Source organism: Oenanthe melanoleuca, chromosome 1 (assembly GCF_029582105.1).
Source record: "Oenanthe melanoleuca isolate GR-GAL-2019-014 chromosome 1, OMel1.0, whole genome shotgun sequence".
Lineage (NCBI taxonomy): Eukaryota > Metazoa > Chordata > Aves > Passeriformes > Muscicapidae > Oenanthe > Oenanthe melanoleuca.
Genome location: NC_079333.1, coordinates 29,116,849 through 29,130,665, shown reverse-complemented (window position 1 = coordinate 29,130,665; position 13,817 = coordinate 29,116,849). Strand labels below are relative to the sequence as shown.

The 13,817-nt window shown below is 43.0% G+C and overlaps 1 protein-coding gene across 3 annotated transcripts in view; it reads left to right on the top strand.

The window, feature by feature from the left end:
* LOC130261168 (alpha-2-macroglobulin-like) overlaps positions 1-13,817 on the top strand; it is a 35,320-nt gene that overhangs the window by 1,681 nt on the left and 19,822 nt on the right. For all 3 annotated transcript variants that reach the window (XM_056507320.1, XM_056507228.1, XM_056507151.1), the window contains exons 2-13: positions 2,465-2,648; positions 3,339-3,495; positions 4,037-4,089; positions 4,763-4,783; positions 7,088-7,256; positions 9,091-9,175; positions 9,888-10,011; positions 10,898-11,012; positions 11,134-11,243; positions 11,569-11,730; positions 11,956-12,183; positions 13,489-13,552. In XM_056507320.1, the coding sequence (XP_056363295.1) occupies positions 2,465-2,648; positions 3,339-3,495; positions 4,037-4,089; positions 4,763-4,783; positions 7,088-7,256; positions 9,091-9,175; positions 9,888-10,011; positions 10,898-11,012; positions 11,134-11,243; positions 11,569-11,730; positions 11,956-12,183; positions 13,489-13,552 (1,472 nt within the window). The remainder of the gene's footprint in view (positions 1-2,464; positions 2,649-3,338; positions 3,496-4,036; positions 4,090-4,762; positions 4,784-7,087; positions 7,257-9,090; positions 9,176-9,887; positions 10,012-10,897; positions 11,013-11,133; positions 11,244-11,568; positions 11,731-11,955; positions 12,184-13,488; positions 13,553-13,817) is intronic.

Sequence of the window (13,817 nt, the reverse complement as noted above, 5' to 3'; positions counted from 1 at the left end):
GGGGTGTTGTTGGGGTCCACAGAAGGAAGACAGGAGCCCAGCAGGGAGGCAGTTCTGAGCAGTGAACTGCTAGGTAGCATAAGGTTATGGTTTTGTTGTGGGTGCAGGATAGATGAGATGCTGTATAAAACACAGTATTACTGTGTCCTGTGCAAGTAGAGGTATCACTCCTTTGGGCAGAATTAGGTTCTGCTGTTTCTGTTTCAGAGGTGGCCAGCTGCACAGGAGACACAATTAAGGCTCAGATTACATACTAGGAAAAAAAACATATTCATCAAGTTAGTGCAGCACTGGAACAGGTGACCCAGATAGATGGTAGAAACTCCATCTATAGTAACCTTTGGAAAAGTCCTGTTTCAGGAAAGAAGGTGGGCTTGAGACATCCAGAGGTCCTTTGTAAATAAAACTTCTATGATTTTGGAAGAATGCAGCCAAAGCTACTGTTCTCCTGCTTTGGTTGAGCAAGAAAGCTGTTTCACAGTGCAGTGGACATGCTTGGGAGTACTCTGCATTTGGTCATAAGTGTGAGGTCATAATGACATTTGAATTGGCAGGTATGGACTTGGGCTGATGAAATTCACTGCCTTCTTTGGCTGGGTGCTTGTAAGTAGCTGAGAGTCAATACACAGACAGACATTATTTCACCTTGAACTACAGTATTACCTTCTCTGTATAGACAAACTCACCATTTTACCCTCAGCCACCATCTCTAGGTCTCCTATTCCTCCTTGATGCACACCTCTGTCAGAGTCACTGCCTCTCTTGTCAGAGCAGCTTGTTGTTGCATGCTGAGGTCTCTTTTGTCAGCCCAGATGCTCTTTGTCCTGGAATGTCTATACGTGGATTTTGTGACCAAAGTTACTTAAAATGCTCATGGTAATTTAATTCATCTGTCTCTTCTCAACAACACATCCCAAAACACCTAAAGAGAGGTCTATAAACAGCATGGTTTATATCTTTGTTTCAAAGGCAGGGAAGCCAGCCTAAGGGGAAGTTCTGCAAGTTGGCCAAAATCTCAGCAGAACAGTGAACAGGAAGAGAAATGAGGCCAAATTCCCCACGAAGTAGGTCATGCTGTCCTTTCTGTACACTGGATGTTATTGTCACATTGCCAGTGCCACTGACAGGGGCAGGGGAAATGGCATTAGGGGAGGCAGCATGGGCTGAAGCCGTGGCAAGAAGGTTGTGGAAGAAAGGAAACGCTGGAGAAAGTAGAGAGTCACAAGTTGTAACTCACTCTCTGGGAGGCTGGAGCTCCCTGATTTCACAGCTTCTGCAGCAGCCCTGGCTGAGCAGAGCTGCCAGCAGGCTCCTCACCACATTTCATCACAGTGCTGCCTCATGCTGAAGGAAATGCAGGTGCTGCCCAGATCCCACTGCCTCCACAATAGCTTTAGGACTCCCCAGAAAGCACAGAGCCCAGGCAAAAATGTAACTCTGGATGGATGCATCTGGATTTGTCCTCTATTCCTTTCTGAACTCTTCCCGACAGTCTGTCTGTTACTTATTACTGATTGAGAATTTTCCAAGAATGACCAACAGTGCTCAAGTCTGGGTGGTAGGAGCTCACTTATTATTTTCCCTTTATGAACAGTTCATTTGCTCTTTTTGCTACCCAGTTCTATCATACAAAAAATCTTTTCCACAAATAGGTAAGGTAATTTTTAGAATCTCCTTATCCTGCACAATTATGAAAAAATTATACTTCTGAGATCATTTAGATGTGTACTGAAGAGCAGGGGTCTCAACACAAACTCTGAAAGTTTTCACTAGTTCCTACCCTTTCTGTCCTATCTTTCAACCAATTAATCCAGGACAGAATTAATAATTTGATTTATTAGTAAAATGATCCCTTTTATTGAATGGCAGCTTAGTTTAAGGGTCCTTTGTGAGGGACCTTTGTCAAGAGCTCTTTGAAGATGCGAGTACACTTGAGTTGCAATAAAACACTACATTCTGAAATCCTTTGTGTGCTCGTCTTAATAAGGTCCCAAGCTGCAAGCACTCACATCTTTGCTCAGCATGTGAAGGCTCTGGAAACCTGGATAGGCAAAGGCTGGAGCAGCCAGAAAAGTGGGTGGTTTTTTTCAACTGTTTTTAGCTAATGCCTTTGAGTCTCAAAAGGAGATTGTGGGATATACAAAATTCAATTAACAGCCTGAAACCTTTCAAACTGTCCCTACTCCCTGCTGTGAAGCCAAACAAAACATCCTTTGTAAAGCACTCTCTATTAGCATAGAAATTGTTCCTTCAACTGCAAGCATTTTCTTGCTTTTAGGCTAATTAGTTAGACCGTTTAATATGTATAAACCCAAAATAAAATGAATGCTCATGTTATATGCCCTGCAATTCGCAGGGATAGCAATGAATTAGGCATGCTGATATGATAATTTCCCTTCACTTAATACTGTTGCCTTAAAACTGTTTCACACGTCTGATCTTTCTTGCTTCCCTCTCTTCACAGGCAGTACATGGTGCTGGTGCCCTTTCTGATACACACGGATTCTCAAGAGAAAGTCTGTGTTCAGCTGACCCACCTGAACGAGTCTGTGACACTGAGTGCCACACTCGAGTACCTTGGGGAGAACAGGAGCTTGATTGATGACGTGGTGTCCGAGAAAGATGTGTTCACCTGCATCCCTTTCTCCGTGAGTATCTCATCCCTGTGGGATGATCCCTTGTGTCTACTGATGTGGCATAGTAGATCCAAAGTGTCCAGAAATGAGAAATAACACACGCTGCAATCAGAGACCCCCTAAGCTAAATCAAACAAAAGAATTAACTCAATGTGGATAACTGACTGTGGTTGTCTTACGAGGGCTAATTTTCCCCCCTTATCAAATTCTGTGTTCCACATGATACTTCTCTGTGTGCATGTCTTAGAGAAGTCCTTTGGAACTTTGACTGACAGAATGTGCCCCATGTTTGTTTGACATGTGTGAGCCTGAGATGAAAAATATCAGGATGGAGTGAAAACTGTGGAAGGTGGGGAGTTGTTAAAGACAGTGAGGTCCATGAAGTCATATGGATGCTTCTGGAGCCTATTCACAATTTTTTACTGTGGAAGGCTGGCTGGTGAGTAATATAAGTAACAGGTTCCATACCCAAATTAATGAATCTGGGTTAATTTTCTTTTTGAGATATCATGTGATAGAATGAGATCAAGTTCAATATTTCCCTAAGAAAAGTATATAAATGGAGGAAGGCAATCATGTTTTTTTCTTGCTCCCTGCACTGAGTCTTTTTGACACTTTAGGGAACTTTCTGACCCAGCTAGCTTCAACACTCAGTGCAATGGGCTGAATCAGTAAAGCAGTTATCCTCTTCATTCTCCTTAGCTTCCAAAATCCAACAGCACATCAGTGGCATTTCTCACTGTGACGGTGACAGGGGACACGCTGCACTACAAGAGCCGCAAGTCGGTGCTGGTCAAGAATTCTGAGAGCTTGGTCTTCGTCCAGACAGACAAACCCATCTACAAGCCTGGACAGACAGGTACCAGGAACTGGGCTGGTGTTCACTATGACAGCAAAAAATCTTAAGGGCTCCATTCTCCAGACATGCCATACATGTATTGAAGTATTCAGATTTCTTCATGGGGGGATCTAAGGTACTCAGTAAACCTTAATTCTGTGAGCTGAGGTCTAGTTCACGGTGCTTTCATCATTCCTAGTCTTCATTCTCCAGGCACAGCATCTCAGCCCTGGCTCCAATCCATTCTACTCAAGTAGAGGCACAAAACTGGGATGACTGCAAAACAGAGTCTCCCTTGGCTGCACCAGAATCAACAAAGCAGGACAGGCACTCCCAAGAGATAATTCAATTCAGCCAAGACCTGATTATCCTTCTAAATTTATCTGCCCCTGACTATCTGCAAGTTCCTGAAGTAATTGTTTCTATTATTTAGAGATCTCAATTCAGAGCCTGTTGATCTGTGGAATGAATCTGAGTTGGAAATTATTGAAATATTGACATTTCCTGATGATGGCTACAAATTTAACAGTGGAATTTCATTTTTTTCTGTTGCACTCTTCAGTTCAGTTTCGGATCATCTCTCTGGACAAAGACTTCTACCCGCTGAATGAGAAGGTAGAGCCTTAATTCCTTGTTGTTAGCCAGGAGATTCAATTCTTAATTAATACCATTGGCATCATCCAGAACCACTGAAGTCAACCTTTAAAGCTTATGATACTCTCTCACACCATGTTTTACCTGTTCCATATTCTATCCTAGGACTCACTCCACCTGTCTCTATTAAAAACATCCTCCTTTTCTGAAGCATGTTAATGTTTAAAGCCAGATTTGTAAATCAAAGTACATGGCTAAGCATGTGGGCAGGAACCTCATCACTGGAAAAAATGTGTGGGACAGGTTTCCACTGGTAGTGACAGGTGTGCAGTTGTTTCTGCAGTGGAGGGAATCCCACACTTAGAGAGCAGCATGACAAGAGCTTGGTTCTATGGAACTGGTCAGGGGTGCAAGCTCACCTTTTATTTTATTTGACAATCAGCTTCTCATGCAGACAAGTTTTTGAAAATTTGTGCTTCATCACATCTTCATACTGTGAAGGTCAGGGCCCTAAAATATTGTAGAAAATATTCCCTTAGCTATCAAGAACCAAAGAAAAACAGCAAGTACAGAAAGGGAACAACCCAAAGGACTTCTAAGAAGTTTGTTCTTCTGCCCTTCAGTCCAAATCTGGAAATTACTTCTGTGTGATTAATGTTTCTAACATTTATTTCCTTTTGCTCTTTCCCCACAGTTTCCCTTTGTCTACGTTCAGGTGAGTGGAAAACTGCATTATTATTTGAAGAAGAATGTGCAGGCACAGAGGTACCAGTCCCCAGTGGTGTTTTCAGGCTGAGGGGCAAGGGCAAAATCACAGCCTGTGACCTTTTCCCTTTGGTTAAAGGAAGGCTGAGTAGCTGGGCATCAAAATAAGTTCCAACAATGGTTCTTTGATCACAGAATGAGCTGTAGGAGAAAACTAATTAACCTTTACAAGCCATGCTACAAACAGAACTACACTTGGCTAGAGGTCATCAAAATGGCTTATTCCTCTTCCCAGTCAGAACAGAGAGTTTCTGTCTGCCAAGTGTGGTTGAAATTAGAGACCACTGTTAAATAAGCTATCAAAACCAAAGAAACAAAATTAGGTTGAGCAGATATCCCCTGTCTTCCCAGTTCTTTTTGTCTGTTGTTTTTTTTAATGGTTGCACATCAGTGGCAGGCAAAAGTTAATAGGAAGGATGTTTCAATTATTCAAGCACTCACTTTCTCAGATGAGAGCCCAAAATTTATAATTGTTATTTGGGATATCTTCTTTTCAAAAAGCTAATGATGTGTGCTCATGGACGGACCCTGAAATCAGTGTGCACAAATTTTATTTTGGTTGACATGATTAATGAGTCCTGTGTGGTCAGTCCTTTTACTGTTCCTTGCTGTGTGGGGTTGCTGTGTCCATTCTGCACCATCTCTGCCTAGAGCTAGAGAATCATCACAGCAGAGGAGACATAAGGAAGGCCAAAACCAGGCTGTGCCCCTTTTATGTATCCTCTTTTCAGAGTGCTGTCATTCTCTCTTCCCATCAATAAATTTCCAAAAAGAGCTGTAGAGCTGGTGGGTCACAGATGATGTGTGAATATTGGAGAAAGAAGAGTAAGACAGTGGGAGGTGTGGTTAGCAGGGTGAGGGGAGCAGCTCAGAACTACCTTTGGCTAGGGCTGTCCCATGGGGTCCCTTCCCTTCCTATGAGATGACACTTTACCAAGTACAGGAATTTCATGAAAGGAGCAAGTGTTCTCTCCACTGCCTCCAGAAATGTGTCTTTGCCTAACAAGCTGAATAGTTTCATAACCTTTGTGTAGTTTAAAAAAACACAGAATACCTTTTTGAGGAAGAAAGCAAACTGGCTTTCAGGCCTTCCCTATAGATACATCATAGGAATAGCAACAAGTTCACAAGCCCAGCCTGAATTGTAAACATTCATGTAAACGTTTGCTTGAATTCCTCTTTCGAGGAAGCCCAGTGGTGTCCCTCACAATAAGGGGTGAGCTTTTCAGCAGGGCTGGAATGTGATGATGAAGAGGATGTGGCCAGAGCCATTTTTCTGACAGTGCCACCCTCCCAGGTGGCTTCTTGGGAACACAGCCCCCTCTTCTGCCCCCTGACTGATGACCTCCAACTGGGAGATGTCATCCACATCTCCATTTTCCCTAAGCCCTGAGATAATATCTCAGTGAGGTGAATGCACATAGTCACATACCTTGAGTCACACACCTATCTAGAGTAAATAAACTTCTGGCGACAGCCAAGGTACAATGTAAAGAGCAGGCAGAAAATAAAAGACTATAAACATTAACCATCCTGCTGAGGAGCCTGAAAAGGATGCATTAAACCATGCAGAACCATTGTGTTGTTTCAGTGACTTCTACAATAAATTTGGGGCTGAGGGGATTAATTATTGATAGTCAGTTAATAATGAGCAGTACACTAATGTGGTAGGGGTGACACTTCAGCTTTAGGAGCATGGAGACACAAGGGAGGGCTCTCAGCTGGATTCCTATATGTGGAAGGATACTCTCCTCTACTCCTGTCACCATTCCCCCACCTACCACTAGCTTAGGACTCTTACACATGCACATTTCTCAGTCCCATAGATAAGTCAGGTGTCTGATTCCTCAGCAGATTGTGTACTGGTGCTTCAGCAGTCTTCATTCCAGGCAGGTGAAAAACAAAACTTTTGCATGCTGTATGGCCAGTGAAGGAAGCTGAAACTTCCCCCTTTTCTCTGTGTGCTCCCCTTACTTCTGATATCAATTCTGCTCCCTTCTGTTACTCCTCCAGTCTGTCTTGCCCAGCTTCCTTGCAGGTAGAGCTGAGGGGGAGACAACACCCCTGGGCGTGAACAGTGTTTAAAAGCTTTCCTGCATGCAAGTTATGCAGAATTGACAGGTAAGTGCTTTCAGAACCTCACAGGTTGCTGAATGATTACAGATAGGTGCTTCCCAGCTGGGATGTGCATACAGTGGGTGCTGCCCTGCTCTGTCCCTGTGCTGTCTTGTGACACTGCTGCCCTCCCCTGCAGGATCCCCAGAGGAACCGTGTGTACCAGTGGCAGGGGGTGGAACTAGAAACGGGCTTCACACAGCTCTCCTTCCCCCTCACCTCGGATCCCATCCAAGGCTCCTACAAAATAGTTGTGCAGAAGAGCTTCTCATCCCATGTGGAGCACTCCTTCAGTGTGGAGGAATTTGGTAAGGAGAGGAATTTGACAGTAATGCCTTTCACTGTGACTGCTTAATTTGGAATTTCCTTGGAACAACATGGAGAAGGGAGGGACTGAATATAACAGGCAAAGGAGTTCATAGGGGCTGAGCCAGAAAGCACTAAGTATCAGAAGTGGTTGCTGACTTTACAGCATCTCTGCAACCTGCCTGAGCTTGTAGTTGCTCTTGGGAGCACAGGACATCCCAGAATTCCTGTGCATGGCTCATGGCACCAATTTCAGCTGACTTTTGTTTCACTTGATTCCAGTCCAGCAGCTTGTGGCAAGTAGCACTAGATATGAAGCAAGAGATGACAGTATTTTGGTGACTATTTTGATTCTCTCATCATCTGCATAAGATCTCTTTCTCCATTCGTAGTCCTCTCTATTTTTGCTCTTCCTTGTCTCTGTGAAAGCTCAGAAATGCTTGGCAGAAAATTAGTGATTGAGGAAAAATCCATGAATGTTACAAACAGACTGCTAGGAGAGACTGAGTAAGGTGGACTATGGTGCTGCAGGGAGCCTTTTAACCCTCAGCTCTCTAACAAAACCTCTTGGGTGATTGTAGATGTGTATTCTGACTGTAGTGCACATTTGAGAAAGCTAATTGGCCAGTGCTTCACACTCCCAGGCTCTCCACTGACTCTACATGAAGACCAAATATTGATCAGGACCTGCTGTTTCTGGAATATGCAGACCATAGATTGCCACTGAAGTCCATGAGAGATGGCTTATTTGGCTTCAAGTCAGGCATGGTGAATAATTTGGCCACAAACCAGGTTATGGGCTTCGACCTGCCATGGTGATGGATGGCCTGTTCCTCTTCCCACAAAGACCATTCTGAGTGCCCCACAAAATCAAAGAGGTTATGTACCCTTGTTAGCCTCTTACTAAACTGATTTTTCTTTCCTTTGTTCTTTAGTCTCTTTCCTATGAATCCCTTCTACTGCTATTTTTCTTACAGTCCTTAGAGGAAATGTGCCCTGGAGTTGAAATGTTGAGCCTTGCCTCCCATCTTAGAGGCAAAATTATGTCTAAACTGTATAACCCAGGGTTATTTTCCATTCCCTGGATGTGCACCCACTCTGCTCTTATTTCCTTGCACTGTGAAAAACCCTCAGCTGCATCACCTGGAAGCTGGACATTACATGCTTCAGTCCAGTCCTGGGAATGATGAGTTGGTGGTCTACACCAACTTCAGGATGCAATATGGGAAGAGGGATGTAACTTAATACTCAGGAGCAAAATATGTATTTTACTTGTGCCCCTTTTTATTGGGCTTTTCTACTGCCTCTTCCACTTGGAAATACAGATCTGAGAGTCCGTGGCTAGATTCATGGGAACTCTCTGGGTATGCAAGAAGATATCCCAAGGTGCATCTTAGTGAGTGTAGGAGTAACTCTGGATCTCCAGAACAGTAAGAATCAGCCAAGAGAATTAATGGTTTGGGAAATTTCAATGTGGTAAATTACAAAGGTGGTGAATGTGCTGCTCCAAGTCCCACTTGCAAATTATGCATAGTGAACACAACCACAGGACTAGTGTGTCCTTCTGAATGGACACAGGTGAGGGATCTGCTCACTACTTGGTGCCACATTAACCTGTGCTGCAAACAGGGGAAGGTAAGCTCTACAAAATTCCTCAGTCGCCTTTGAACCTGAACAGTGGGGAAGGCTGAGAAAACCTATGGAAGGGGTAGAGATCTGTACTGAAGACCAGAGGGAGGTTCATATGAAGATGATCCTGGCTCTGTGCTTGGGCTGCTGTGTAGTACACAGCTCTCATTCACTCTTCTCATACCAGACTTTCTCTCTTCCATCCAGTGCTGCCCAGGTTCGAGGTCCTGGTGAAGGTCCCAAAGATGATTACTATTAAGGACAACGAGCTTCCAGTGTCTGTCTGTGGTCTGTGAGTCACAGAGCTCCAGTAAATCTCTCTTGCTTATCCTTCACTCTGCCTTTTTGCTGAGGACCAAAAGAAGTGAGGAGGAGGAGGAGGAGGGTTTTTAAACTTTCCCCAGGCATATAGTGAACATTTAATTCATTCTGTCAGTCCTGAACCTGCTGGTTGGCCTCCATGGTCAAAGTGAAGGGTCTTCCCTGTGTTTTTTAAAAGACTGTCAAACAAATCTGCATCTTTCTCTCCCCAGTTTATTTCACATTTTCTCTTTCTATCTTTATGTTTTTTCAGTTAGAGCTTCTCTGCCAATACTGAGCCCTCAAATACACCAAGATGTCAGATCAGACATCATTTAAATTGGTGATGAAAACCCAGTGTTGTCATTTTTAACTCACAAATCACTCCTTCTGAGTACCTGTTTGCCTTTCCATTTCTTCATTGAACTCTGAGCGGTTTGTAATAGAGGAATGCTCCTGGCTGAAAAAATTATCTGAAGTCAACCTTTTTCTTCAGAGACATCCCACCTAGAACAGGATGAATGTATCTTCCATGGATGATGGAAGAATCTCACTATGGAAATGATGGAAATCATTACAATGTCAGATTAATCAGCCTTTAAGAAGTATTACAAAATCATCCACAGACGTCTTTAAGGCGATGTGTTTGAGTGTGAGTGTGATTGACTGTCTATCTGATACACTGTTCCACCCATTGTGATTAGGTACACCTATGGGAAGCCTGTTCCTGGCTTGGTGAATGTCCAAGTATGCCGTAAATTTTCCCAGTCTGCTTCAAGTTGTTACGGAAAAGAAGCAGAATCTGTGTGTGAAGAATTCACTAGGCGGGTGAGTCCCAAGGTCAAAACGTAGTGGTTTTTCAGAAGGTTAGTGGGCAATGTTGTCTCAAGAGAGATCAGATATGTTGGGAGATAGTAGGGCATCAGAGATAGCATTCTCTCTAGGGAAAGCAGAGAATCTCAGAGGAAGGCACTCTTAGCAGAGGGATCATTAAACTGGAATCAGAACTGATGATGAAAACCTGACTCCATTGAAACTGAGACAAACCTTCATCTGCCAGCCATGAGGTCTTTGGTATTGTTCCACAAACTGAGAAAAGACTCTTTGAAGGAAATTTCTAACTGTGAGACAGACTGACTGAGCAAAGATGAGGAGAAAATAAGAAGGCTGTATAGAGAACAAGGGACAAAGATGAGGTGGTATATGGGTCAAATACAGGAGAAAGGGCAACAAGATAAAGAGAGAAGACAATGGAAGAAATAGGAAGAAAAACAGAGCCAAGGCAGGAGGGAATTTACAAGGAAACCAGGGAGGCCATTGGAAAACTGTGTGTCAGGTCACTCACAAAACACAAAGAATGTATGGATGAAACACTGGGAAACTAACCCTAACCCTAACCCTAACCATAACCATTACCGCTAATGCTAACCCTAACCCTAAGCCAAACCCCTTACCCTAACCTAGAATTAACTAGGAAACCAGGGAGGCCATTGGAATACTCTGTGTCAGGTAACTCACAAAACGCAAAGAATGTATGGATGAAACACTGGGAAACAGGCTGAACACAAGTTCTGGTCTTGGAGACAACCCTTGAAAAATTCTGGAATCTCATGAACGGAAGTTAAGCATGCTGGGTTTGGGGTATCTATTCTCATCCCTCAAGGCACCAGCTCTGTTCACAGAATTTCAATTTTCTCTCCAATCCCTCGCTTAGGCAGATGCTCGTGGGTGTGTTTCTGGTGTGGTGAAGACCAAGGTGTTTCAGCTCCTTCGCAAGGGATACGAGATGAGCATTGAGGTACAAGGCAAAATCACAGAAGATGGCACAGGTATGTAGGACATGAGGAACGCAAAGTGATGGCAGGCCACAATGGAGGAACTGGCAAACACAAGGAAGTGGAATAACATTGCTAGAAATTCATTAATGATCCCTCTTTACTGTTCTTTTAGGAATAGAGATGACTGGAACAGGCTCCTGTGGTATCACGTCCACCATGGGCAGGATCCGCTTTGACCTGTTGGACTATGCATACAAACCAGGGATCCCCCTCTTTGGGATGGTAGGGAACTTCTGAAAGCATGGGCAATGAATGGCACAGCAAACACACAAGTGCACAGTTCCATCAGATGGATTGTTGTTAAAACTACTGAGGAACTTAGGATCCTAGTAGATAATTTCCATGGGCTGACTGGGGTGTTTTGCTGAGAATTTTCTCAGTTGTTCCCTCAGACAACTCAGGGCATGTCTCTCACCTTTCCACATTCTTTTCCCTGTTCTTCTCTATCAAGAAATATCCAAGGAGGAAAAGAGGGAAGAGGATGTATTACTCGGGGATTGATTTTTGTTGCTGGCCTAAAACCTGAAGTTTGTTGTTGCTTTGTTAGGTGAAACTGGTCGATGGCACTGATGCTCCACTTGCCAATGAAACCGTCACGATTACTGTGGGTGGAAACAAATACAGAGGGAATTACACTACAGATGAGCAAGGACAATCCTGGTTTTCCATAGACACTACCAGCTTCACAGAACTCTCTCTGGAAATCCGAGTGAGTGGAGAAATGCCTATCCATGGGTTATCAGTATTTTCTGCTAGTTGGAAAGTAAGGCAAGTTTCCTGGTGGGTCACCTCACTTCTCTGTGTCTTCTCTGCATGCTATCCACAATTTCCTAAGAATGCCAGATACAGAACATATCCAGAGCTTTTCTCTGGACCTTTATGTGACTTTATACCTGATTTTGTTTGGCTGTGAGCCTTTTATTTTCTTTCTCAGGCAGATCATAAACCTGAACTGAACTGTTATGACAGCGACTGGATGACACCATCCTATGAGCACTCCACACGCAGAGTCACTCGCTCTTACTCCCTCAGTAAGAGCTTCCTCAAAATTGAGCCAAAGCCTGAGACTTTAACTTGTGGCTCCTCAGCAGAAGTCCAGGTGCACTATATCCTCACACCAGAGGCCATAGGGGAGCAGAAGAAAATTGTCATTTATTATTTGGTAAGATATATTTGGGGTTACTTTTATCTATGGCCACAGAAAGTAGTGTGTCACCTGTAGCTGTGTTCCATGATGGGCAACCAGAGCACTGCTAGATGGCCAGTGATGATGGAGAGCATTTGAAATGGAAACTGTGGCCTGCAGTGCAGTCTAAATACACTTCCCTAATGTTTCTTTTTTCTCTGTCTAATGTGTTCAGGATTTCGGGAGACCACATTGGTTGGAACAGACTGTAACATGCTGGCATTAAGAGCTATGAATTTGTTCATTTTGGGATCAGAGAAGAGAGACTGATTGAACTGTGACCAAACAATGACATGTCAGTCTCCCTTGGAAGAGCAGGAAGAATCAAATGAATATCCAAATAGAATCTCTTTCTCCCTAAATTTATTTTTCTGGTTATCTCATTTAATGACACTAGCAGAGAAGACAAGAGTAGCTTTGGAGAACAATATAAATATCAGTAAAACAGACACTTCAGTTATGGTGGATTGCACAGAACATTGAGGGGCTTAGGCTGATATTCAAAAAAGAAAACAAAAACATATGCTAGAAATGTCTATATGTTTATTTTCAAAACTATTAACAATTCATGAGAGGACAAGATACCTGTTTATGCCAATTGCTTGGGAAAATTGATTTTAAGTATGTACATACAGAAGGTAAACAAAAAGTGAGAGAATTTCCATTTTTACAGATGTGGATCCCACATCTTGAAATTCAAATATGTTGTTATGGAATAAATATTCCATATCAAAAATAACTAAATTTAAAGCATTTTTGACTCTGCAAAAGGAATATTTTTCTAGAAATGAGGGAATTACAGGAAGCATTTAGGCTATTGCTTGCTGCCTGACTTCAGGTACCTTGTTCAAGCTCTTATTCTTTGCAGCCTGTGTTCTTCTGTCCCAACTCTGTGCAATTATAAAACTAGTGCTGCTGAAATTTTTCTTCATACTGTTTCATGATGCAACTGAGAGAGGAATGAGACTTTTTGACCTCCAGTCTGTTCCAAATTGTTAGAAAAGTGCAGATGACTCCCAAAGTTATGTGTGGTTAGAGGCAAACTGCATTTCAACCTGATCTATTTCTGTAATAGGTACAAAAGCAAAGATAAGTATGATCAACGTGGTCCTGCTAGGAGCAAATATTTCTGTCTCCAAAGACACAGTAAATCCCAGCCTGGCACTTGTTCAGCACCTTCTTGGTGTTGCTCACACTCTTACAATTAACCCACTGAACATTCCTTCTCCTGCCTTTCAACACTGGCAACAACAATTCCAGGAAGATTTCTCTGTCACACAGGTGATGGCCAAGGGACAAATTGTATTAGCTGGCACCCATGATCTGACTGTGAATCCTGGAAATGGTGAGCAGATCTATGCCTTTTTAGCATTTCTGATGGTAATTTAGAGCAAGGGGGGGATGTAGATAAATTACTTCAATTCAAACACTGAACTTAACATTTCATTCAAACTTTGCACGTAATGTTTGAATTTTCAAAATTAAGCCTTTTTAGATGAAGTGGCTTTGGTTGGTTCTGTTTTCTCTGAGCTCCTTCTACCCTATTCTGATTGTAGATGCTGGCCAGTGCTGTGAGACTTATGTGTACAACAAGCAGGAAGAGTGTCTCC